The 26,093-nt window shown below is 46.6% G+C and overlaps 1 protein-coding gene across 1 annotated transcript in view; it reads left to right on the top strand.

Annotated features, from left to right (window-relative positions):
• Nucleotides 1-26,093, top strand: part of TENM4 (teneurin transmembrane protein 4) — a 655,906-nt gene that overhangs the window by 231,207 nt on the left and 398,606 nt on the right. Inside the window, exons 3-4 of the mRNA XM_033204860.1 lie at nucleotides 4,269-4,556; nucleotides 9,144-9,413. Coding sequence (XP_033060751.1) covers nucleotides 4,269-4,556; nucleotides 9,144-9,413 — 558 coding nt within the window. The remainder of the gene's footprint in view (nucleotides 1-4,268; nucleotides 4,557-9,143; nucleotides 9,414-26,093) is intronic.

The raw sequence follows: 26,093 nt of genomic DNA, 5'->3' as shown, positions 1-26,093 counted from the left end.
CCGCTGTTAAATGCCAATTTGAGTGTGAACCATACCTGACCTCTCACCTGTTCAAAAGCAGTAAATACTTGCTGAATTACTATATTAAGCCTAAAATGTGAAAAGAAAATGTAAAGGAAATGAGAACCAGGCGAATATTCTCCCTGCCTCAGCTTTGTGACAGGGAAGCTGTGCGTTAGGTGTGTATGTTCTTAATAATTTGTGGTTACTGAGCCTTTGCCTTGATGCCAGTGTCTTCAGTCAATAGGCACACACTGATGAAAAGAAATAGTCATCCACCAATTTAACAGCCTAAAATGTTTCTCAGCCTTATTAACATATGCTTCTGAGGGGATGCTCCTTCCCCAGTTATCACTGACACCTCCCCGGAGTTTTCTACATTATGCTTTTTAAAAAGAAAATGTGCTTGTTTCTTCTGATGATAATAATAGCTAACATCTATTGAGCACTCATTGTGTACCAGGGACTGTATATGCTAGGGGCACATATTAACTCATTTAATCCTCAAAACAACCCTAAGGGGTTTTACAGATGAGAAAGCGCAAGCACAGAGCGGTTAAATAACTTGCCCAAGGTCATTCACCTGGTCAGTGGGGGATGCATACTTCAAGCCCAGGCTGCCTTTGAAATTTAAAAAGAGAATACATCTAAGCAGTGCCTCTAATTCAGCCTTAGATTTACTTGATACTTTACTTAATTGGTAGTGAACTACTAATATTTTATGTTGTTTAGGCTTAATAAGAAGACATGAAGTAGCTGCCAGGTAGTTTCATTCATGCATGCACTTAACAAGCATTTTGTGAGCACCAGATACCAAGCCTGCCTACCCTCAAGGAACTCTAGTCAAGGGGAGAGGCAGACGTGAAAAAAGATCAGCTAGTGGGCTGCATGTGCAGTGATGAAGCATCATACACACAGTCAGAGAGGCCACAGAATTCACATCCAGGAAAGTGCAAGTGGCTCGGCAAGATGGAAGCGAGGTGAGCGAGAATGACAAGAGCCTTCATTTTGACCAGGAAACTAGAATTGACCCCAAAGGCTCAGCAGGGCTGCTAGAGGGCATAAGCAGGACAATAGCATGACCTGGGCCTCGAAAATTTCCCTGGCACAGCCCATACAGCAGTTATACCCACTTGCTGAGTTCAACCTCAGGATCACAATTCTTTCTCCTCTTTATATGCGAGGGCCATGTAACCTTGGGCAGCATACTTAACCTCACAATTTCTCATCTGCAGTCTGCAGAAAATCATAATACTTATATCACAGGGTTGGTGTGAGGATTAAAGATGTTATATATAATCATAGTAAAAGTAAGCAATAATATTAGCTACTAAGAGTCTATTAGCTATAATGTTAAAACCATTATTAATATGAGTTATTAGTGAATCATATTAATGATGGCTAACATTATGGAGTACTTATGCTTATTATTATCATCATCATTATTGTCACTCAGGGGTTAGAAGTAAACAGGCAGAGGCAGCAGTTGCCATAAATCCTCATTCAAATTACACCAGAACAGTGCTTTGGGTTGAAAGCCAGTATTGGGTCATGATATCAATTTAGAGTTATAATCAGTCATTTTTTAAAAAATGAAGGAGAATGAGATAGAACATATCAGAGTGCATTTCTCATCATGCAATAACTTGTGAATCTTTTGTTTCTCTTTTATGCATATTTCTCATCACGCAATAACTTTTGTGAATCTTTTGTTTCTCTTTTATACATATAAACACACACATTCACATACATCAATGTGTGTAGTGGGTCACTGTGTAAGATGTTATAAAATTTTCTTTTTTTTTGAGACAGGGTCTCACTCTTGCCCAGCAAGGAGTACAGTGGTACCATCACAGCTCACCATAGCCTTGACCTACTGGGCCCAAGCTATCCTCCCGTTTCAGTCTCCTGAGTAGCTGAGACTACAGGCATGTGCCACCATGCCTGGCTAAAGTTTTGTTTGTTTGTTTGTTTGTAGAGACAGGGTCTTGCTGTGCCCAGGCTGGTCTCGAACTCCTGGCCTGTAGTGATCTTTCCACCTTGGCTTCCTAAAGTGCTGGGATGACAGATGTGAGCCACCCCATGCTTGGCCATAATATGTTTTTCTAATTATGGACTGCAGTCAAGAAAGTTTTAAAAACCCTGGAGTAGAAGGTACTATCACTGATCTTCCTTGTGGTCCTGCTTCTCAGACACTCAGAGGACTATCATCTTGCCAGCTATTGGGAGACTGAGCATCAGGATGGCAGAGCTCAGAGCTCTGGGTTTGAGCCTCAGTAACATAATTTGATTTCTCTGTGTCTTGGGTTGCACCCCGTGCCCCAGCATTAATTCCCAGGGATATTTTGAGAATTGGGAACCAAAATAGTTCACCTATTCATCTTAATTGGATCTAGGTATAATCCTGAGGCATTGCAGTCTAGTTAGTGCCCGCTTTGCAACTAACTCACCATGTGGCCTTAGGCAGGCTACTATATGGCCCTGGGTCACTGTAGCTTCATCTGTAAAATGGGGATGAAAATAATTGTAATCTCTACTTCACAGTTATTATGAGGCACCAATAAAATCACAAATGTTTGTACTCTTTGAAAAATGGGCCAAAGAGCTGTCTCTGATGTCCATGATCAAAAGCAGAATTTGGAAACTGCGAGCAAATTCGACTCAGCAGTCTGTTTTGTTTGGCCTGCAAAGTATTAAAATTAAATAATAATAATAATGGCTCAACATCTTAAAGTCATACATTTTATATCTAACTCCAAATTTCCAGCTTGTCTTAAAAATTCACAAGACACCACTACCCCCCAGACATTCCCACCCATACTCCCACTTTGCAGCACAGGCAGGCACTTAGACAGACCCACCCTCCCAGCTGTCAAGGCCCCACCCTGGATGCTGAGGTCTGATGTTGGCAGCATTTATCACAGCTCTTGCTCTGCTGTTTCTCTAATCGGACAATGAAGCAGGGGAATGCCTTGTGTACCCATGCTGCTCTGAAAGATGGAGCAATGGAAAGCAGGAACTGAGCAGGTTGTGTTTCATAAAAACTAAGTGATGCCCTGTGTCTCTATGGAGGATATTCTGCTTTCCTTCCTTCTGTATTGAGCTCCTGGCCCTGTATGGTTGTGTTTGCTACCCCAGAGCTAAAAGAAGACATTTGGAGGGAGAAAGAGGGTGCTATCACAAGTCAAAAATCCAGTGGTGTCAGTGTAGGGCAGAAGGGTCAAGATGGGGAAAAGAGGATAAAGGGTTATTAGGAGCTTCCCACCAGTCAGACCCCCTAACAACACCCAGATGCATGGGGCAGACACTCGGCTGCCCAGTGCTGATGGCGGCACTGATGAGATGGGCAAGTCTAAAGGTGAGGGACATTCTCTGAGTAACTGGAAGGGCACTTTTCTGTACTAAGAGTAGGAGGGAGACATCTCAGGGAGACAGAATGGAATAGGAAAAATGCAGGCTTTAGAGTCAAACAGATCTGAGTTCCAAACCTGGCTTTGTTACTTGACACCTAAGTGACCTTGAAGGGGGTTCTGAATCTCAGTTTTCTCATTTGTCAGATGGGGATGCTTAGCTGGTTAATGAAACACATCGTTATTAGGCGCCTACTGTGTACCAGCTCTTGCTCAAGGTGCTAGAAACCAGGAGTGAGCAGCACAGATAAAGTTTCTGCTCTCATACGGCTTATAGGCTAGCGGAAGGAGATGGGCAAAAAGCAAATAATTATATAATCATCTGGTGGTGGTAAGTGTGGGTTGGTTGTTTATACCTTGGCTCGTTTCCAAAAAAGGTTGGCGAGAGTAATAATATCTCGGAAGGTATGAAGATTTACTAAGATAATATATGCAAAGTGCTTACCCCAGTGCTTGCATGCAATCATCTATCTCACAGATTTTTAAGGAGCCCTGGGCTAGAGCTTGGTCAGGCCCTGTTCCACGTGGGATGTGATGGGAATCAAACAGGCTTGGTTCCTATCTAGGGATATTACTAACCGCCAGTGCCCTCTGGCCTTTGCTGTCAGCTTCCTTGGTGCCCATCCCTGGAGGAGGCCTCTTCAAGGTGAATAGGCTAAGTAGCAGAAAGGGACAGCATTTGTAATCAGAGGCCCTGGGTGCGAGTCACTTACCGGCTGCGTAGCGGTGGAGCGGTACCCTCACCTCTGCTGCCTGGGGTTCTCTGTCCACACTGCTGCAAGGGTTAATCCAGGATCAGGATGAACCCGGGAATGTTCTCTGCCTCTCACGCCCTATCTTCGGTTTCCCTGGCTCTAGACCACTCGGCCCTGAGTGCGGCGAGGACCCTATTTGTGGATGCGGAAGAGCGCGGGCCGGAGGCCATGGACGTGAAGGAGAGGAAGCCTTACCGCTCGCTGACCCGGCGCCGCGACGCCGAGCGCCGCTACACCAGCTCGTCCGCGGACAGCGAGGAGGGCAAAACCCCGCAGAAATCCTACAGCTCCAGCGAGACCCTGAAGGCCTACGACCAGGACGCCCGCCTAGCCTACGGCAGCCGCGTCAAGGATATGGTGCCACAGGAGGCCGAGGAATTCTGCCGCACAGGTGAAGGCAAGGCCGAGGGGGCGGGGCTTGGGCGCAGGGGATCTTGGCTCAGGTAGGCATGGGCTCGGGTAGGCGTGGCGCAGGTGGGCCTGGGGCAGGTAGGCGTGGCACAGGTGAGCTGGAACACCAGTTGGGGTGCCATATCAACAGCAAGTCTCTGCCATTTGGGCACTTGGACCTGGTAAAAGCCTGCCCTGTAGTTCATTCTTAGTTCATTTATTTTCTCCCTTACTCACTTCCCTGGCATAGTGAGGTGGTTAGGAGCTGGGCTCCAGTGTTTGTCTACCTGCCTAGAGATGAGTTAGGCTTCCCTCTAAACCTCAGTCCTCAACTGTTAGATGGGCGTGAGAAGCCTCTCTACTGCATTGAATTGTCGTGAGGACTTAATGAGATGGCCTTTCAGTGGTAACATAATAGCAAGTAAGTGCTGAATAAATGTTAGTTCCTAGTTTTGCTATTCATTCAACAAACGTATTTAGCAGTTTCTTTGTGTCAAGCCCTGTGTGACCTTGAGAGGAAGACCTTCCTGAGATAGTTAGACATGAAAACTTAGTAATTTGTAGGATATCCTGGTGCCTGGCTCCCTCTCCTGTACTTTCTGCCTACAGTAGTCCCCAAAGCGTATCCATCCTGCCCCAGTATTCAAATCCATTCTTCTTAGCCATTCCCTCTGACACTTCCCAGTGCAAGCTATTATCATTTTTCTTGGAGGATTAACCACAATCACCCCCCTTCACCCAGAGCTGCCTGCCTCGAGCCATTCTCTGTACTGCAGCCAGATGAAGCTTGGGGGTGACTCCCTGTTGCCCTTCAACTGAGCTCCCCCTAACATAGACCGCTTTCCCCAAATCTGTTCCTGTTTCTCTATACATTTTTTTGTCCCCTGACTCTCCGCACTCCACCACTCATGAGCCAGCCCTGCTGAACTGCTCAGGTTTCCATACCTGTTGTGATATTTCTTTCCTACCATAGCGCCTCGGTGATTCCTGTTTTTCTGCCTGCAGATGCTTGAGCCCTCTTTGATGCCTGTTGGGTCATGACCAATACCTGACAATTTGTGCAGCCCATCCTGATTTTGCTCTGCCCTTCTCCCTCTTCACAGACAGGGTCAGCTGAGCACTGTGCTATGTAATTTATACGCATTTTGACAGTGTTATTTAATTCTTACAACAACCCCAGGGTGAATCATTTGCCCAAGATCACGGAGATAAGAGGAGCTGGCCACACACACACACACACACACACAGCACACCTATGACCTCTTCATTTCTATTCTCTCCCACAGGCCTGTATCCATGTGAAAGCTGACCTGTTAGCAGGGCTGCCTGTGAGGCTTGAAAAATGAGCAGTCCCTCTCCCAGCTTATGGTTAAGGCTCCAACTCTGGCATCAAACAGACCTTTGAATCGTGGCTGTGCCATTTTTACTATTCTCAGCTACTTCACCTGTGCAAAGGGATAAACAGTGCCTAATAGGTGGTGAGGATTGATGAGAACTGTAAATAAAACACTTGACACCAGTACCTGGCACAGAACGGATGCTTCAGAAATGTTGCCTGCTATTAATTGTCATCTCTGGATCTCACTGAAAGGAAGAGACAAAATGGTCTCTGAAAGCTTTCCTCTTGCTCTGTCCTGTCCGTAAGTGACAGAGCTCAGCCCTGGCTGCCTTGGACCTAGCACATGAGGCTTAGGGAAGGGGTAGCTCCTTATCTTTGTAAATAACAAATAAGCAGTCTCATCTCATAGGCAGGCATGTGCGTAGTAGTTTACAAAATACTCTCCTTCAAATTATCACCCTGGATCCTCAAAAATCCTTTGAGGGTAGCAGGTCATAGATTATCATCCCATTTTAAATACAAGAACATTGAAGCTCAGGTGATCACCAGCCCAAGATTGCACAGCTAGATGTTGAGTGAGATGGGATGTCAACTCGTGCCCTGAGCCTCAGGAAAGAGGCCAAAAAGGACATAAAGCAAGTAAACCATGAGGACTTCTTAAATTGGATGAAGTAAATCTTCCAAACTCACACATCAGAGGAGCTGACTGGCTCAACAGGATCATGGAACCCTTAGAGTGAGCCCTTATCTTGCATTTCTCCGGTCCAGAGATGTCTTAGCTCACTGGTATTGATGCTGAGTCTGGCTGCTTAAAAGGGTATGCAGGACAAGCCATATGGAAATCGATGCAGCCCAGGCTGTTTGTTGCAAATAAATTTGATTTTTCACTTAATGTAAGAGTCATTCTTCATAACACGTGAGTGGCTTCTCTTTGAGAGGGCCAGCCCAGCAGAGAATAGATAGAACTGTGGATGGGGGCAGGGGGCAAGAACAGGACAGGAGAGAGGAGTGTAGATCAGAGAGCGGCCAGGGAGTGTGATGTGCAGGGAGAGCGGGAAGCAGACTGAGGAATTTAGGCTCTAATTTAGCCTTTTCTTTTTCTTAGGTGAGCAAAATAGGAGGGCAGATTGGAGTAGGGCACAGAGGAGTGGTATGCAAAATGGCTAACATCTGGTTGGCCCAGCCTCTAACCAGTCAGAATGTCTGCCTGGCCACTGAGCAGAGCCCACAGGCTTCTATTATGCTTGGTCCACTGACATTAACCCTTTGTTTAGTAACTGGATCATGAGGAGACTGGGGGTATTGGGAAGGGGCTGGAGCAGCCAGAGCAGAGGCTGAGAGGCACTGGGTGTGGAAGGAGGCACTGAGGTGGCTTGGCACAAGTTATTTACCAAGCTGTGTGGAAGTGCTTCATGACTGTAACCTGGCATCAAGGCCGTCCCAGCCTGAGCCAGCTGAGTGGGAGACCTGAGGCACACCTCCACCCACCACCACAGCCTAGCGCAGCAGCTTGCATTTCAGCAGCACCCCAGCTGGTCTCTCCTCCCTGCTTTCTTGTCCCCTTATCTGTTGTCCAAAGTACTGCCAGAGTGCGTGCGTGTGTGCGTGTGCATGCGTGTGTGCACGTGTGCGTGTGTGCATGTGTGTGCATGTGTCTGCGCACGTGTGTGTGCACGTGGGTGTGTGTGCGCACGGGTGTGTACGTGTGTGGGGTTACCTAACTTTTATAGGGCACCTACTCTGCCGCAGGTGTGATAGGTGTTGGATCCAGATAACTAGCACACACCGGGGGAGCACAGATTAAGAGTGAGACACACCATTATAATAGGATGGCATCTCTGCTGGCTCCCCTTCCATCTCTCCGGCAGTTCCTTCTTGCTTTCCTTTGAAGGCTTGTCCTATTCAGTCCTGGCCAAGGAGGCCTTTAAAGCTTGGCCATCCACCTCTTCTGCCTTCTAACTTGTCATTCTCCACATTCACTCTCATTGCAAACCTCTCCTCTGAGCTCCTCACCCCAATATCCCACCTTCTGCCCCTGCACTCCCAGAACACTCTCTGTGGATCTCCGCACTTTGAACTTGCACACTTAATCATGTGTTTGGTTGTGTCTCCCCTACCCGCCAGAGAGTTCTGTAAAGTTGGGCACTGTATCCTATTCACTGCTGTATCTCAGTACAGGCCCAGGGCCAGCGTGACTTGGTTTAAACGTGGATTCTGCCTGATTATAAGCCCAGTTCTCCAGATCATCACTGTAAGTGGGATCTGACCCTTACTGCCTTTGTATACTCCCTCTTCCTTTTCCCTGCAACACATTCCTGGAAATACTAGAGATATGGGAGAAGCTGTCCCTGAATAGACATTGAATTCACATGCAGGAGTGACAGGGAGGTTAGTTTTCCATAAAGTCAGCATTCTATTTGTCACTCAAGTACTAATCCTAGGTGACCTTCTCTCACCCACGTCCTCCCCAGCCTCTGTCCTAGGCATTGCCAGGCCTGCCCAAGCCCTCAAGAGACCTGTCTCTGCCAGTTCCCCATCACAGACCCACTTGGGGTGAGGAAGGAGCAGCCAGAGCCTTTTTCCTGGTATGAGGCTGACCTTTCTCTGCCAATCCCCATCTTCTTCACTCTCAAGCTTCAGGCTTTCTTGACCTGGCCAGAAAGGAACTTCTGGCCCCAAGGGAGCCATTTAGATCTCATTGACTGGGCTTCTGCCCTGCTCAGGACTTGCTGACAATCCTCCCTGGAAAAGGAGACCTGAAGCCCTCGATTCATTTTAACAAGCATTTATTGAGCCCCTTCTGAGTACTGTATTTTGTTCTAGGAACAGAGATTTAAGAATAAGCATAAGCAAAACATGGTGCCTGCCCTTGTTGAGGTCACCTTCAGCAGAGGGTAGACCCTGAAACAACTCTACTGTGCAGTACGACAAGGCCCAAGGACTCCAGAAGGAGCCTGGAAAAAGTGACAGTGAATTCTGCACAGGTGTTGGTATTGGGGTGGACTTCACAGAGCAAGAGCAATTTGAGTTGAGGCTTAAAGGAAATGGAGGATTCAGGCTGGTGAAGAGGGGGGCAGAAAAAGCCCTCCAGGCAGAGGCAATCACTTGAGCAAAGGCATGGGCATAGAATGCCACAGCAAGTTCAAAGAACGACAGTGAGTCCTGGGGTAGGAAGGCCAGGCTTCAGGCAGAGGCAGAGGCAGACCTCTTCTCAGTGCCCTGACCAAGCTCACCTGTGTTTCCTCCCAGGTGCCAACTTCACCCTGCGGGAGCTGGGGCTGGGAGAAGTAACGTCCCCTCACGGGACCCTGTACCGGACAGACATTGGCCTCCCCCACTGCGGCTACTCCATGGGGGCCAGCTCTGATGCCGACATGGAGGCTGACACGGTGCTGTCCCCTGAGCACCCTGTGCGGCTGTGGGGCCGGAGCACACGCTCAGGGCGCAGCTCCTGCCTGTCCAGCCGGGCCAACTCCAACCTCACGCTCACCGACACCGAGCACGAAAACACTGAGACTGGTAAGTGGCTGGTTTGGTCTGTGCCGGGTGCCTGGGTGGTGGAGCTGGGGTTTTATTTACAATATTGATTTCCTGCTCCATTGCCTGGGGCTCTGGTGAAGTTGGTGAAAAATTGCTTTACTCTCAGGGATCAAAAGTCAGAGTCTCTTGCTGAGTCATGTGAAATGCCCACCCATGAGTGACATGCCAGAGACTGGGTCGCTGCTCTTTCCTTCAAGATTAGGGAGGCGCATAAGACTCTAGGTCATTGCTTATAAGGTGCCTGTGTGCAGGGGAGAGGAAAGGGCATGGGGCAGTGGTAACAGATTCCCCATAGTTTGTCTTCTGTCAAATCAGCAAGGCCTGGTCCTGCCTGAATCCTGCTCGTTCCATCTCTAGCTCCAGGTGCTCAGCAGTCCTGGGCAACCTCCAGGAACACTGTCCCACATCAGCATCTTATGTTGTTCAGAGGATGACTTCCAAACAAAAAGTGTCATTTGGGGATAACTTAAAACTTGAGGTTTAGGGGAGATGTTTTCAAAGGGTACAGAGTTTCAGTTAGGAGAAATAAGTTTTTGAAATCGATTGCACAGCATGGTGACTATAGTTAATAATAATGCATTATATATTTCAGAGTTGCTAAAAGAGTAGATTTTTAAATATTCTCACCACAAAAAAATAAGTATGTGAAATGAGGAATATGTTAATGAACTTTAGTTAATCGTTCCACAATATATTTATGTATCAAAATATCATATTGTGCCCTATAAATATATATAATTATTATCTGTCTATTAAAAATAAAAAGAAAGTGAAAAGACCAAAAAAAATAAACTTTAACAATTAAAACTTGAGGCTTTGCTGCAGCGTCCCCTGATCCCAGGAAGTGGCAGCTGCACACTCCTTGTTCCACTCTCCTCCCTGAGGCTCCTTCTCAAGGCCTGAGAGAGGCTGTGGGAGGAAAAGATGACACCTGGTTCACACGCCTCCTTTTCGTCATGGAGGAAAGGGGGCCCAATTTCAGCGTTTTCCTCTTTCTCCCTTGGGACCTTGCTGGCAGAATTCTGAGGGCTCTGAGTCTAACGTGGTCCTGCGTGGAGACTAGCTCCCGGGGGGAATCTCCCCTTCTGTGTATTTCATGCCTTACCAGTCCCTGAGCAGCTTTGCTGAGCCAGGTCAGCACCGAGGTGGGTCCTGCTGAGGCCTGGCAGCAAAGGAAAGAGTGGCAGAGCCAGCACCTGGAGGGCTGTTTCTGGGAAGCCCAGTGAGGAGGAGGTCCGCTGGTGCTTCCACACCAGAGCCGGCAAAGGGGTAGGGGAGGGCAGTCTGAATTATTGATAGAATAGGAAGCACCTAGCCCAGTGCCCCCTGCTGGCTTCTAGCTTCAAATGTAGATCCTCGTGATTCCTGCCCCGGATTCCCCTGGATCAGGGCAGGGAACAGGTCAGAGATGAGGCTTAGAGGAGTTAGTCTCTGAAGAGGAGGCTCCAACTGAGTAATGTAAAACCAAGATTGATCCCCAGTTTGGGGATGGGTAGGAGACCACGCACGGTCAGGGTCAGGTGGGGAAATGTATCCCCTTAGGGTCCAGAGTCCCATGCAGCAGAGTTCCAAAGGTGCATCCTGCCACCCCTCCCAGAGGACTCACGTGTTCGCCTAGGGAGCCTGCATACTTGTCTACGTGGGAGGGTGGCAATGGCTTGGGTACTGGGTACTGGCTTGGCAGTGTCACTCTCCCTTGGTCCCCAGTCAGCCCTGTGAAGGGGCTAATGACCTCAGTACCAGAGGAGTTTCCCTCTCTCTGGTGGGAAACCACCCACACCCCCTCACCCACCTTCCCAAGGCCATACCCAGCCAGCAGCCCTGCCTCTCCCCACCCCCACCACGCACTGAACTTGAACATTAAATTGAAGGGCAGTGCAGGGCCTGGCACAAAGAGAATAGGGTATGTGCCACCACACCACAGCAGGACGGGAGCCTCAGTTCTGTTACTGGTCTAGGATGTGGCATTGGGTAAATTGCATCCTTTCTTGGGACCTCAGTTTCCTCATCGATAAAATAAATAGTTTAAATGAAATTAGCATTCCTTGATCTGAGAATGTTAGTTCTTAGGTGGGGTAGGGGGCTGTTCTGTGGTCAAATAATGTAGGAAACACTGAATCAAACAAACTTAAACCAGTTTCTTTACTCCAGGACTTCTTAGAGTTTTTAAGATGTTAATGTACATGCTAATGGATAAATTACCAAGGGGGTGTGTATGCAGCATTCCCCAAATCGATTTGACCACAGAACTCTTTTATTCTCAGAGTATCTGGTGGGACCAGTATTCTAATAAACAATTTTTGGGTCTAGCTGAGCTAAATGACCTGTAGGCCCTTCTAGATGCAGAATTCTTGGATTCTAAGTGCATGCACAAGATGAAGGTATGCGAGAGGAAAATGATAATAATAACAGCATTAATACTTAATAGTTGTGTGGTTGGGCGTGGTGGTTCAACCTGTAATCCCAGCACTTTCAGAGGCTGGGGTAGATGGATTGCTTGAGGCCAAGAGTCCAAGACCAGTCTGGGCAACATGGCAAAACCCCATCTCTACTAAAAATGCGAAAATTAGCCAGGCATGGTGATGCACACCTTTAATCCCAGCTACTCAGGAGGTTAAGGCAGGAGAATCACTGGAACCCCAGAGGCAGAGGTTGCCGTGAGCCAAGATTGCACCACTGCACTCCAGCCTGGGCAACAGAGCTAGACTCCGTCTAAAAAAAAAAAAAAAAGTTGCTGCCAATTACCTGAACCGAAGCACAGTGCTAACTGCTTCAGCTGTATTATCTCATTTACTCCCCCTACAACCCTTTGAAGAAGGTTTTATTATCCCCATTGTTGCACAAAGTAAGGAAACCGCAGCCCAGAGAAGTTAAGAAACCTGCATAGGACACACAACTAGCAAAATGAGATTGGAACTCAAGCATATATGACTCTAAAATCTTTACTCTTATAGCCCTAGTTATAGTGAATTCCCTCTGTAGCAAGACACTTGGGTTATTTTTTCTTTTGAAGCCTTCTTGCCATGGTGACAAATGATCATTTTCCATAAAGTCATGACAGAAAGAGGTGCACACTGCCCACATTATTGTATATTCCCTGAGAGCTGAATTACAGCTGAATTAAGCCTCTGTTGGGTGATAATGACATGACATACTCACTAAGCCTGAAGAGTTTCAGCCTTTGATAATGGGACGGAGAAATGGCTGCCTGCTCCCCTGGCCATGTCGTCATCTCTTTATGATCATACATTTTCACACTGGCCACAGAACTCAAAGCCTCACTGTACTCAGGGTAGATGGGTGGGCAGAGGAAGTAGGCAGATGAGTCTAATGAAGGGCTTCTGTTTCCCACATCCCTTCCAAGCCTGGACTCCCTGAACCTAGATTCCCCATAGGTGCCCAAAGGCTGTCTACTTGCTCCCGGTTGGGAAGTTACGTTAACAGCTTTGTTATGCAGTACTCAGATCTAAATAATGACAGCAATCATGGGAATGACTCCCTTTTATTCACTGATTAGGTTCACGTTCCTCTTACACTATTATCTGCCCAACTTATAGCTGAGGAAACTGAGGCACAGAGAGATTAAAGGCTGTGCACAGGGCCACATATCTAGTTGAGCTGGAGCCAGGCTTTACTACAAAAGTCTTGTTTCCTTTCACCCTCTCTCTCCCTTTTCTTTTACCTTCCCCCTCTCCCATCTTTTGTAGTTCGGCCTGACCTCATCAAACCCCTGGCCCCAGCCAGTGCTCTCCTTTTCTTGTGATGGGAACTCAGATCTCACCATCAGAACAGGGCTCAGTTCCACTGGACCTATCAGTCAACACATCACAGTGTGGTCACTTCTCAGGGTTAGAGCAAAGCCAGCAACCTCATGCTATGTGCTTACCACTGCACGTGTGCAATTGCCTTTAATCCCCCTGGCAACTCAGTGGCATTCCCATTTGCCGAATGGGAAACTTGAGGCTCTAAACCGAGACACAACAGCCAGCGAGTCAGCAAGTTGGCAGAGCTTAGATTTGAAGTCTGGTCTCTTTGATGGCCTGAGCCATCTCTATAGTCTGAGCCCTTTGCCTGCCTCCATTTGAGACTGCAGGCGTCCTCAGCTGTCAATTGAGGCCACCAAAAATGTGCAACCAAGTTCTCAGAGATCCTTACCAGATAAATGTGAAATGTGAAGCATAACCCCAGCAACCTCCAGCCACAAGAACATTTACTCTGCCTCCACACCAGGCCTTGCATTAGTCAATAGTAATTGTCAACAGTATTGATAGCGGTGGAGGCTTTTGCTGAGGTCACAGTGATGCTGCATGCAGCTGCCATCAATAATAACTTTTATGGGGTCCATTAAAGACAATTTCTGCCCCTGAAGGTTAATGTCAGCAGCTTTTATGTCACTGCTTAATATCTAAAATAAATACAGAATTGACTGGGTAATGTAAACACAAATCTTCCTACTCAGGGCCTTCAGGCAGAGCCAGCCCTCAGGCCTCTCCTCTCCTGCCGTGAGGGGCCAACAGTCTTGGGGGGCAGTGAGAAGCTGGCATGTCAGGAACACAGCCGGTATGCAATAGATGTTTTTTATAAAGCAAAGGTTGCAATTCGAGCTTCACTCCCAAGCACTGGGTCAAGCTGACACTGTCTTTTGTGAATTCATTCTGTAATTCGTCCCACAGCTATGCTGAGCTTCAGTGTGCAGCATTATTCAAGGATGTGGACTCTAGATGACCAGTGAGGGAGGCAGGGCTACGGCCACCTTGCAGCTCTTTAACAGAGGTGCAGCAGGCAGTGTTGCAGAGTGGAGAAAGAATGCTAGTTTCAGAGTCCAATGAGGAGACCTGGCCTCGAGTCCTGGTTGTACCAGTCCCAGCTCTGAGATCTTGGGCAAGTCATTTCACCTCTTGGGGCCACAGTTTTGTCATTTTAAAAAGAGCATGTCAGTGGTAACCAGGGACTAAGAAGAGGCTGTTGGGGAGTTACTGTTTAATGGGTACACATTTTCAGTTTGGGATAATGAGAAAGTTCAGAGATACATAAAAGTAATGGATGCACAACTGTGTGACTACACTAATGCCACTGAACTCTAGTCCTCAAAATGATTAAAAAGATCAACTGTTATGTATTTTTCACATAATACAAAAAATGCAAACACAGCATGCCATCTTCCTTCCTTGAAGTGTTGCTGTGAGCCTGTACTACAGCATTTGTGAAGCGTCTGGTCTGTGTTGGGCCTTCATTCACGGGAGTTGTTAATATTAATTTTTTAAAGAGCTGGATGATGACAATAAAGGAGCAGTTCATTTTGCCCTGAGGGTACAAAGGCTCATTCCTTCATTCCACTCATGTTATGCATGGGGCTTGAAAGCCTAGTAGGATTTCACTGAGTCTGAGGGATCTGAGAGAGGCATTCCCAATAGAGACAACTGCCTGAGCCAATGCTTGGAGGCATGCAGAAGCATGGTGGGGAACAGTAAGAATATACTCGTGATTTAATCCCAGAGACAAATTAAGAAATCTATTTTGAAAGGAAACAATGAAGCAGAATCACAGTTACCCCGCCCCAAATTATCAAGCAGCCTGGTGTCAAAAGGGAAATTATTGGTTAACCTAATTAGGCAGCCAAATTGCTCATTCAGAGTCAGTAGATTAGGTGAGCATCTCCAATGCACAGTGAGAAACGAACTCATTACCAATTAACTCCATTTATCCTCTGCTCTCCTTGGCCCCATACCCATGAGACTTGGTTTTAAAAATATATAAGAATATCTATCGTTATGTCCCAGAGTGGTCAAAGTACTGCAGCAACCCAACCCATTGTACAATGGGACACCATCTTCTAGGATGGGAAGTTAGATCCCATCCCCTAGGGCAGTAATTGGGCCCCACATTTGATTACTCTTCTGCTTTGGAAGCCAGTGCACAGCCCTCTCAGGAATGCAGAGGGGCTCCATGCTTTCAGGGAATTAGAGTGTCCTACCAGACAGAGCTATCCATGTAAACCTTGTGCATGCTGGAAGCCCCCAGACTCCCAAGAGGATTGAGGAGAGCCTGGTAGAGCCAGAGCCTCTGAGCCTCTCAGAATCTATGAGCTAGAAAGAACCTTGGAGACAGCAAGCCCACCAACTCTTAACCTTCCCTCATTTTCTAACCAAGGACACAGAGATTTGGAGCAGTTAGGTATCTCATTGAAGGGTGCACAGCTAGTGAATGTCAGAGCCAGGGTGTGAATCCTGATCCTGATCCATCCCACTGCAGTGTCCATTATCCTTCTTTTCTTTCTTTTCTTTTTTTTTTTTTTTTGAGATGGAGTCTCACTCTGTTGCCCAGGCTGGAGTGCAGTGGTGCGATCTCAGCTCACTGCAAGCTCTGCCTCCTGGGTTCACACTATTCTCCTGCCTCAGCCTCCCAAGTAGCTGGGACTACAGGCACCCGCCACCATGCCTGGCTAGTTTTTTGGTATTTTTAGTAGAGACAGGGTTTCACTGTGTTAGCCAGGATAGTCTCGATCTCCTGATCTCGTGATCCGCCCGCCTCAGCCTCCCAAAGTGCTGGGATTACAGGTGTGAGCCACCACACCTGGCCCATTATCCCTCTTGACCACCATGTTCTACAGTCTTTTTTGTTTTATAGAGACATGTTTATGTTAGCTCAACCCAAAAAATATATGAGGTCTAGGAGTTGATTCTAGCTATATCCAGAATATAAACTTCTTTGTCAATATTAGATTCTTCCAGAAAAGAAAGGGAACCCATAACCTATTAGAAGTGATCAGGACCCAGAGATCATACTGGGCCCTCTGAAATTATGACATGCTAGAGAAATGACATTTGAAGTACATGTTTTAGAGGGTTAAGAGTAATATCCCATCAGAAGGTATCTGAGAGAGCTTTATGGAAGAAGTGCTGGCCCCTAGGTTTTGAAGGCTGGAAAGGACTGTAACAGGCAAAGAGGGTTAAGAAGGGGCGTTCTTTGTGGGCAAAACCAGTAGAAGGTGTGTCACATGAGGCTAGAACATAAGCGAATGCACCTGGGAATACTGGGGCAGAGTGTACTGGGAGGTAAGGTTTGCAAGATAGTTGGATTGTCTGTCGTTCCACAACTATTTGTTGAGTACCTACTATGTACCAGGCACTGTTTTAGATACTGGGGTTCCAGCAATGATCAAAGCAGACAAAACTGCCCCCTCTCATGGAGATTACATTCTAGTGGGAAAATTGATGATGAACAAAGTAAAAAAATAAATAACATAGAATGTTTCTCTATAATAGTTGTTACAGAAAGGGGGACAGTGAGTCCCAGGGTGTGTCTGGGCAGTGGGGAAGGGAGGTGCAGTTGTAAAATGGTGGCCAGAGAAAGCTTCACAGAGAAGGTGACATTTGAACAAAGCCTTGCGATAGGTGAGAAAGCAGGCTGCAAAGATATCTGGAAGAAAAGCAGTCTTGGCAGAGGGAAGGCAGGTGCTAAGGCCTTGAGGCAGGAGCTTGTGCGTGGCTAGTTTGAAAAGCAGCAAGGAAGCCAGAGTGGCTAGATGGTAGAGGAGGCCAAAGAGGGGAGGGGATAGGGGTGTGTGCAGGCCAGTGCAGGGGAGCCACGGAGGGTTCTTAATGGAGAAGTGATGAGGTCTGACTAATACTTGAGCAGGATCATTCTAGAAGCTGTGTTGAGAATAGACTAACAGGCAAAGGCTGAAGTAGGCAGCTATTGCAATCATACAGGAGAGAGACAACAGGTGCTCAGGTCAGAGTGAGCCATAGGTGAGGAATGGGCAAGGAATGTAGTTCACTGAGGTGCGGCAGTGAGGGTAGTACCTGTACCTGTGGAAGTGGATAGAACTTTCTCTTCCCTGCTCCTCCCCACCATCTTGTTAGCACTGAGGATGACTTCAGTACTGTTAAATTCTGTGACCAAAATGGCTTGCCAGTACTGTAAGGAAGGGGGGCTCGCCCCTAATCCCTCTCCCAGCCTCACTGCTACCTTGGCCCAGTTCAGGGTCCTTTAGCCACGGCCTGTCCCATGCCACACCCGGTGCTTTCTTGTTCTCAGTCCACGGCTTTGGTGATGAGCCACATCCCTTGCCCAGTCCTCCCACCACGCTCCATCCTGCTGCCGATCATCTTGGTTTCTGACCTTGCTCCTGACTCCCTCACCCAGCCTTGCCTTATCTTCCACATAAGACTCTTGGGAACCATCATTTTTTCATACAATCTCAGTTTCCCTTTAAGCCATAATTTTAGTCCTACCTTCTGCTTGGTTGCCTCAAGCTGCCTTAGTGAAGTCTGACCTGGGGCCTCCTCTGCATAGCACCACATTGGCTGGAATTGCCTGTGATCTGGGAGCCAACACCTGACGGCTACTAGCTTTGTTGTTCTTAGGAGTCCCTTTAAGAAGTCCTGGCCCAGATTAACTGCACCCTATAACCACTTCCCGCTGGCAAGCTCTGTGACTCTCCCTGGTGGCAGCACATACTAACACAACAGCACCTTGCTTCTGAAAGGGAAAGGGAGGAAAATGAAGACTCAGAGCCATGCTAAATTAAGACAGATTGCATTCCTGAAACTCAGTTAAGACCCGCTGAGTGTGCAGAGAGGTGCAGCAATTGAGAGTTTTGTTTTTAATTTGAGACAACACAACTTTCAATTCCAGTGGAGGCAACGATGTGCATGATGACAAGCTTCCTGACGAAAGATATTTCAGAAGCATTTTTCCCTGTCAGTAAGCTCAGCTTTGTCCAAAGAGAGTGGTTTCTGAGGCTGCTTGAACTTCATCTGACCCAGGATGACTTCAGGGAAGAAAGAGAATAACCAACATTGGGAAAGAAGCTTCCGGCCTATGGGAGCCTTGTTCCAGTGCCAGATGTGTGGAGTCTAGGGATGAATTTGGTTTCAATTTTAGGCTTTGTCACCAGTCCTAGTGTGACTTTGACCTAGTCACTTCTCTCTGAGCATTATCGTAGTTTCCCCATCAGCCAAAAAAGATCAGTGGAATCTCAGACAGTGAAATAACTTGGAAGGAGGATAGGCTTTGGAGTCAAACTTGGAATCCCAACGCAGCTACTTAGGAATTGGGCGATTTTGTGCAAATTACTAAATCTCACTGAGATGAAGAAATGGAGAAACTCAGTTTCTTCCTCTGCAACCTGGGAATGAATGAATTTCTACCTCCTAAGGTTGTAATAAGGATGGAAGGTGATCATGCATGTGAAAGAGCAGGACAGTGTTTTCGAAACTTTGGGTCAACCAGTCACGAAATAAATGTTATAGCTCAGCACCATTTAAAATAATAATAAATAGGCTGGGCTCTGTGGCTCACGCCTGTAATCCCAGCACTTTGGGAGGCCGAGACGGGCGGATCACTTGCAGTCAGGAGTTCAAGACCAGCCTGGCCAGCATGGTAAAACCCCGACTCTACTAAAAATAAAATACAAAAATTAGCTGGGTGTGGTGGTGCATGCCTGTAGTCCCAGCTACTCAGGAAGCTGAGGTGGGAGGATCACTTGAATCTGGGAGGCAGAAGTTGCTGTGAACCAAGATCATGCCACTGCACCCCAGCCTAGACAACAGAGTAAGACTGCATCTCAAAATAAATAAATTAATAATAATAATAATAATAATATAATAAATAGAATAGAGAGAAGCAGAATAAAGTGTAGGGCATATAGTAAGATAAGTATTATTTTATAAAATTTTTATTCCAGTTCCACTTTGGTTTTTTTGTTTGTTTGTTTGTTTGTTTTGAGATGGAGTTTCGCTCTTATTTTCCGGGCTGGACTGCAGTGGTGCAATCTTGGCTCACTGCAACCTCTGCATCCTGGGTTCAAGCAGTCCTCCTGCCTCAGCTTCCCAAGTAGCTGAGATTACAGGTGTCTGCCACCACACCTGGCTAATTTTTTGTTTAGTAGAGACAAGATTTCACCAGATTGGCCAGGCTGGTCTCGAATTCCTAACCTCAGATGATCCACCCACCTCGGCCTCCCAAAGTGCTGGTGTCACAGTCGTGAGCCACTGTGCCTGGCCAGTCAGTTATACACACAATACATGTACTCGACTGTCATGTAAAATATATTTATTATTATAGATTTTAGAAAAACAAGCTTAAAAGATGGTAACTGGGGACCAGGCACCCTGACTCATGCCTGTAATCTCAGCACGTTGGGAGGCCAAGGTGGGAGGATAACTCGAACTAAAAATAACAACAACAAAAAGTAGCCAAGGATGATTGTGTGCATCTGAAGTCCCAGATACTCAGAAGACTGAGATAGGGGCCTGGGTGATCGAGGCTGCAGTGAGCTATGATTGCACCACTGAACTCTAGCCTGGGCAACAGAACAAGACCCTGTCTCAAAAAACAAACAAACAAACAAACAAAAGATGGTACCTGGAATATGGCTGGACCTTGTGAATGTTAATTCCCTACCTTCAAGGACCCCTTAGCTCAAAAATTCCATGATTTTTGATGTAATAGTCTTGGTCAAAAACTGTTGGCCTAGTATTTCTAGGGTCCCCTTTCTGAGAATGACTAAATATCTGGGCAGGGGCTCATGATTCAGCTGAAAGAAGATTGACTCCAGGATCAGAGACTTAATCAAGGTCACACAGCTTGTACAATGATAAAGCTGGAATCCCTAATTTGTAGAACCTGTACATCTCTCCTCTCCCCTCTCCCTCTTATGTAAATGGTCACTGGGATGATTAATAAGCCGTAGAGTAGCTATGGGCTGTGAGGACAGCAGGAAAAGCATCCCCAAACAGGGAGAGCTGACTTAGGAAGATACAGGGGCTGGATGAGGCATAAGCTGGGTTCATGGACCCACCTGGATCTCTCCACTGAGCACAAAGGCAACTGGAGAGGAACCCAGAGCAGATAACAATGGGCACAACATGAAACTAGCATGTCAAGACAAATCTGGGCTTTTGCCAACCCATAGATCCTTACCACAACTTTAATTTCACACTAATCAACCCAGGCAGATGGACAGAGCACCATATAGTAATGGGTTGCTTTCCTTTGACTTCAGTCTGGAAGGGATCATAGGGAGCAAAGGATGAAGAGGGGCTCCAGGTGTTCATATGGGTTTGATACATGAAGCCCAGAAGGCAGCAATTACCCATACCCCACAAAATACCTCTTTCAGGAAGAGGCCTTAGAGACGACCAGACCTCCCCGAAACTCTCCCCAAAGTGACAAGCCCGGCTTCCTCTGATGGTGGGAAGCAGCAGTAATGAGGCAAAGAGGCATTGGACTAGCAGTCAGAGAGCGTGGGTCTGTCTCCTGGCTTGTGGGGACTGTTTAGGAAATAGCAAAGATATATTATGGCTAAAGCCTGTCAGATTAAGAAAAGATGAGGACAGAGAGGAGAGCTGGGCTCCATCATGGCAGGGGATGGTTCTGAATTGCTGGCTCAAGGGTTCAGCCTTTGTCCTGAAGGTGACAGGTACCGCAGGGAAATTTTAAGCAGGGAGAAGTTAAAGGTGACAGATGCCTTCTCTGATTCAGGTAAGAACAGACATGACATCTGGAGTGATCTTGTTCTTGAGAAGACTGCAATTGCCTTTAGCTTTGAATTACTAACAGCTTAAATAAATAAAGCTGCAGGTCTGGCTGGAACCTACATTCATAATGCATTTGCCCTGGATAACTAACTAACTATGAACTTGTCAAGAACCTCAAGTCCCGCCTCTGCCAAATTTTGACTTTAAGGATCCTTTAGAGGGTGCCCAACTGGTTATCAGATTTTGTTTATGAAGAGTTTGTTTGCATATATAATTACTATCTTCTAGTCTTAATAAACCTGATTTAGTCTGGGTTTCCTAGAAAGCAGAGCTGAGGCAAAGGTTAAAAGCTGATGCTTTATTTAGGAGAAGTAAACTCAAGAACACGAGACAAAGGAAGATGAGAAGCAAAGAGAAGTGATGGGTTACCATGCTGGCCAGTGCCTCACAACAAGCTACGAGGAGACATACCTGGTCTCTAAGCAGGAATGCTTCCTGAGAAGGCTTTCAGGCAGGCTGTACTTAGCAGTCATGTCTCCAGAGTAGTCTGTGGGAGGAAGGCAAGACAAGCATTTAATGGGTGCTAGGCAGCAGAATTCAATTGACCAACTAGCCACAGTGGCAGCTGAAGTGCTGCCATTGGCTGAGGCGCCAGCAGATGGCGGCCCCAGGGGACTCTGAAAGGGTGTATAAGCTGTGATGGATGCTGCTGTTAACTGCTTATTCCTCCCTCCCTCCCCCCCTCTTTCCTTCCCTCCCTCCCTCCCTCGCCACATCCGCCCTGCTCCTTTCTCTATTTCTTTTTACTCATAAACTCTACCTGTCAATAATTACAGGAGCAATGCTCACTATTATACAGTTACAGTGAACCAGATAGTGTGCATGTATTACTTCATTTCATTACCATAATCAGCCTATAAAACAAGGGTTGTTCCCCATTTAAAAGTGGGCAAAGGACATGAACAGACACTTCTCAAAAGAAGACATACATGTGGCCAACAAACATATGAAAGAAAGCTCACTGTCACTGATCATCAGAGAAATGCAAATCAAAACCACAATGAGATATCATCTCTCACCAGTCAGAGTGGCTATTACTAAGAAGTCAAAAAACAACAGATGCTGGCAAGTTTACAGAGAAAAAGGAATGCTTTTACACTGTTGGTGGGAGTGTAAATTAGTTGAACCATTTTGGAAGACAGTGTGGCAACTCCTCAAAGATCTAGAGGCAGAAATACCATTTGACCCAGCAATCTAATTACTGGGTGTATACCCAAAGGAATATAAATCATTCTATTATAGAGATACATGCACACGTATGTTCATTGCAGCACTATTTACAATAGCAAAAACATGGAATCAACCTAAATGTCCATCAGTGTTAGACTGGATAAAGAAAATATGGTACATATACACCATGGAATATTATGCAGCCATAAAAAGGAATGAGATCATGTCCTTTGTGGGGACATGGATGGAGCCGGAAGCCGTTATTCTCAGCAGACTGCAGAAACGGAAAATCAGACACTGCATGTTCTCACTTACAAGTGGGAGCTGAATGATGCGAACACATGGACACTTTGCAGGGAAGAACACATACTGGGGTCTGTCGGAGGTTGGTGCGATGGGGAGGGAGAGCATCAGAAAGAATAGCTAACCATGACACACGTTTATTTATGTAACAAACCTGCACATCTGGCACATGTACCCCTGAACTTGAAAGCTAAAGAAGAAAAATAGGGGTTGTTATTCCCATTTTAGAGCTGATGAAATTGAGGCCTCAAAAGCATAAGTAACTTGCCAGCTAGCCAGTCACAAAGCTGATAGCTAACCCAGGGCTATGCAAATCCAGAGCTCTTACCCTAATCATATTACCTGATGGAGACAGGAATATAGAACTGCTTGAGTGAATGACTGCCAGTTCTTTTTCAGGTTAAAAAGGTGTTGTACCCTAGAACTTAAAGTATAATAAAAAAAGAAAAAAAAAAAAAAAAAAAAAAAAAAAAGGTGTTGATGAATCAGACTAGTCACTGCAAACACACACTTGGTGACTCCAACTTATAAGCACATACTCTGGAGCCAGGCTGCCTGGGTTGGAATCCTAGCACTTCCAGTTATTAGCTGTGTTACCTTGTGTTAAACAAGGCAGGTGTCTTCATCTCTCCATGCCTCGGTCTTCTCACCTGTAAAATGGGGATAATTCTGGTATCTCTTTCACAGTGTGGTTGTAAGGATTAAATGAGGTAAGAAAGTTAAAGCACTTAGCGTCGTGTCTGGCACACAGGAAGTACTATATAAGTGTATGCTGTTGTTAAATGCATTACACTTCATGATTTGCAAAGTGTTTTCATATCTTGTTTAACATTTGTGACAAGCTTTGAGGTAGATATCGCCCTCATTCTTGTTTGGAAGTGCTCTTGAGATCATGCCGCTGGCGCATGGTGGAGATGGGATTCAACCCCAGGTCTGTCTGACTCCACACCCATGCACAGCTGTTCATAACTCTCTCTGGCAGCTGATCAGCCTGGCTCTAACTGCCAGAGACGATTCCCTAGGTACCAGGACCAAGTGTGAAAAGGCTCCAGTCAGCCTGATTTTCTTCAGGCCACTTTCTCCCAGTTTGCTCTGTGAGAAGGATCCTTCTTCTGGAACTAACTCTCCTTCAAATAAATAGCCAAACCCTTTCCGTCCCAAACACTGAAGAGGGATTTTCTTTCTGCCATCGCTCAGCAGCCTGGCTCCTAAATGAGTTTGCTGTACTTAGTTTGTGTAGTACCTTAACTACAAAACAAATTGCTTTCCTGAATGTGCCTCCAAAAAGGAAATAAGTGTATGGAACAAACCAGGTTCAAAGCATGGTATAAACAAAGGGAAATTGTTTGCAGTTCCAGCTGCTTGTAAGAAGCAAGAGGGAGGAGAGAAGAGCCCTCATGGGTGTGAAGTGGGCTGTGAAAGTACAGAAGAAGGTGCTTCAAATAGGAACCAAATGGGCTAAGTCAGAAGTTAGACAGCAAGTAGAAGTGAGGCGCCTCCAGGCATCCCTCACTCTGCATGCAGCCTCACCTGGTAGCAAAAAGAGGAAAACCGCTAAAGCCCAAAGGGTTTACCCTTCTCCCTACCTGCATCCACAGCCTTCAATAATTTATAACCTCAACACTAGAGCTAGTGCTAAAAGATGGATTTTATTTTGAAAAAAGATTGTGTCATTTTTTCCCCAGCCAGATTTCAAAAGCTCTTCAAGAGTCTGCTCTGGCAGCCTAGCCATTATTATTCACATTTAGGGAGTGCATAATAGCTCACGATGCCCTTTAACACCTGACATTTCATAAATTATGATATCATCTTCCGGTCCGGAGCACCTGAGCCCATGCCCTGGCTCTAAATCTTGACAGACAGTGGCCCTTTGGCCTTGGAGCCTGCGTTCAGATGTGTCCAAGGTTCCTCAAGTCACTAAAAGCACTTGCAGGACACAGCATAGAGTGGGACTCACAATTAATATTTGTTACAGCAAAGGGGGAAGAAAAGCAAATCAGCAAAGGGAAAAGGTGCATGGGACAAAGATCGGAGGAAGCTGGGCCAAAGCTTCCAGGAGTTTTTCTCTCAGCAGAGTCGTGCAGGAAGTGCTCTGTTCCTGCAGCCAGGAGCTGTAATGACACCTACAAAGTGCTGTTTACCATGGAAGCTCAAGAGAGACTCAGGGCCCTAAGTGTTGAGCAGGGGCTAGTCACATAGGTGCCCTCTGCCTAGCATGTACCAAATTCCAGACCCCCAGAAGGAAATAAGGTGTTAAACTCATTGTTGGTACAATCTAGGCACAATAAAATCTAGGCACAGATAGCCCCTCCTATCATTTAGGACCTAGGCAACTGTTTACCAGCCAGGTTCTCAGGCACCAGCCCAAGGCCAGCCTTGCAAGCAGAGCTTTCTAAGGACGCAGTCTCCGGCCTGCTATGTTAACTCCTTTCTGCCCCCTGCCTCTTGGACTGCCCTCCTATTTGATTCGTGAGTGGCCCCAACAGACCCCCTAGTGTATAATTCTCAGGACAGCCTTGTAGTTCTTTCTCTACTCATCGTCCTTCATGCAGTAACTCTTAGAGAGTGATTATAAACTTTATGAGAAATTCTGATAAAGTTCGCTGCTAGTACTGATCATGAAAGTAGAGAGAAAAATGAAATGATGCATCCTGAGTAGGCAGGGGAAAGCCTTGTCCAAACGACTCTCACAGTGGGCCAATGCAACTTGGTCCATAGTTGTATTGATGAACTGGGGACTGGGGGAGGGAATTGTGCTGCCCGGTGACTATCTGTGTGCTACTCCCATTCAGCCATCTGTGCCAGGCAAGGTGCTAGTGCTGCCTGGCTGCAGGAAGGCTAAGTGGAGCTGCCATGTTCTCTACCCCAGGGGCTCACGGTGTACAGAAGACAGCCACCTACCTAGGCATACATCAGTGCTGGGAACTCCTCTGGGTAACCAGCAGCCAGAGAATCAGCGGAAGAAATCCAGCTCTGCTTGGGCAACTGGATGAAATGATACCTAAGGTCCCCTGAAGTTCTAAGCACCAACCAAGGGAGATCTGGGATGGGACCACAGGCAAAAGAATGCTCACCAGAATGGCCTCTCACCCTCTGCCCATCCTGTAATGTGGTTTTCAGGAGTTCCAATGGCAAAAGAGGCAACTTAAAGGTTGTGGAGTCAGGATCCCTGTTTGATAGAGAAAGTAGGCTAGGGAGAAGGCTTTATTTGGTAGATGGGACAGAAAAGGCCCAGATGTGTTGCTACCCCAAATCAGTCTTCCTCCTAGGTCAGGGTAACACTGAAACCTCTGTTAGTACAATCCAGCCAAAGACTACCAGAAGCTCACATATAGTTAGTTGAACAAAGACGTGATCATGGACTCTCTGCAGCACAGAAGCACCACACGATGCAGAGCCATTAGGGTCTCAGTAGAGGGTGTTAGAAAGGATGTGCAGGATTGGGCCTTGTGTCACATGATTTGGGGGTGGGGTCCAGGATCAGGGCTTTGCTCTAGACTGGATACTGTCAGGGAATAGGCAATTTTCTGCCAGGGTATCTTCATAAATCTTGTGTAGAAGGCAGGAAGAATGATGTGAAGTTAAAAGTGGAAGTGGTCACTGGAAAAGAGGTGGCAGTCACTCATGTTAGGCAGGATGG

The sequence above is a fragment of the Trachypithecus francoisi genome, unplaced genomic scaffold, assembly GCF_009764315.1.
Source record: "Trachypithecus francoisi isolate TF-2019V2 unplaced genomic scaffold, Tfra_2.0 Lachesis_group8, whole genome shotgun sequence".
Lineage (NCBI taxonomy): Eukaryota > Metazoa > Chordata > Mammalia > Primates > Cercopithecidae > Trachypithecus > Trachypithecus francoisi.
Note: the sequence above shows the minus strand (reverse complement) of the source record. Positions and strands in the feature narration are given on the sequence as shown.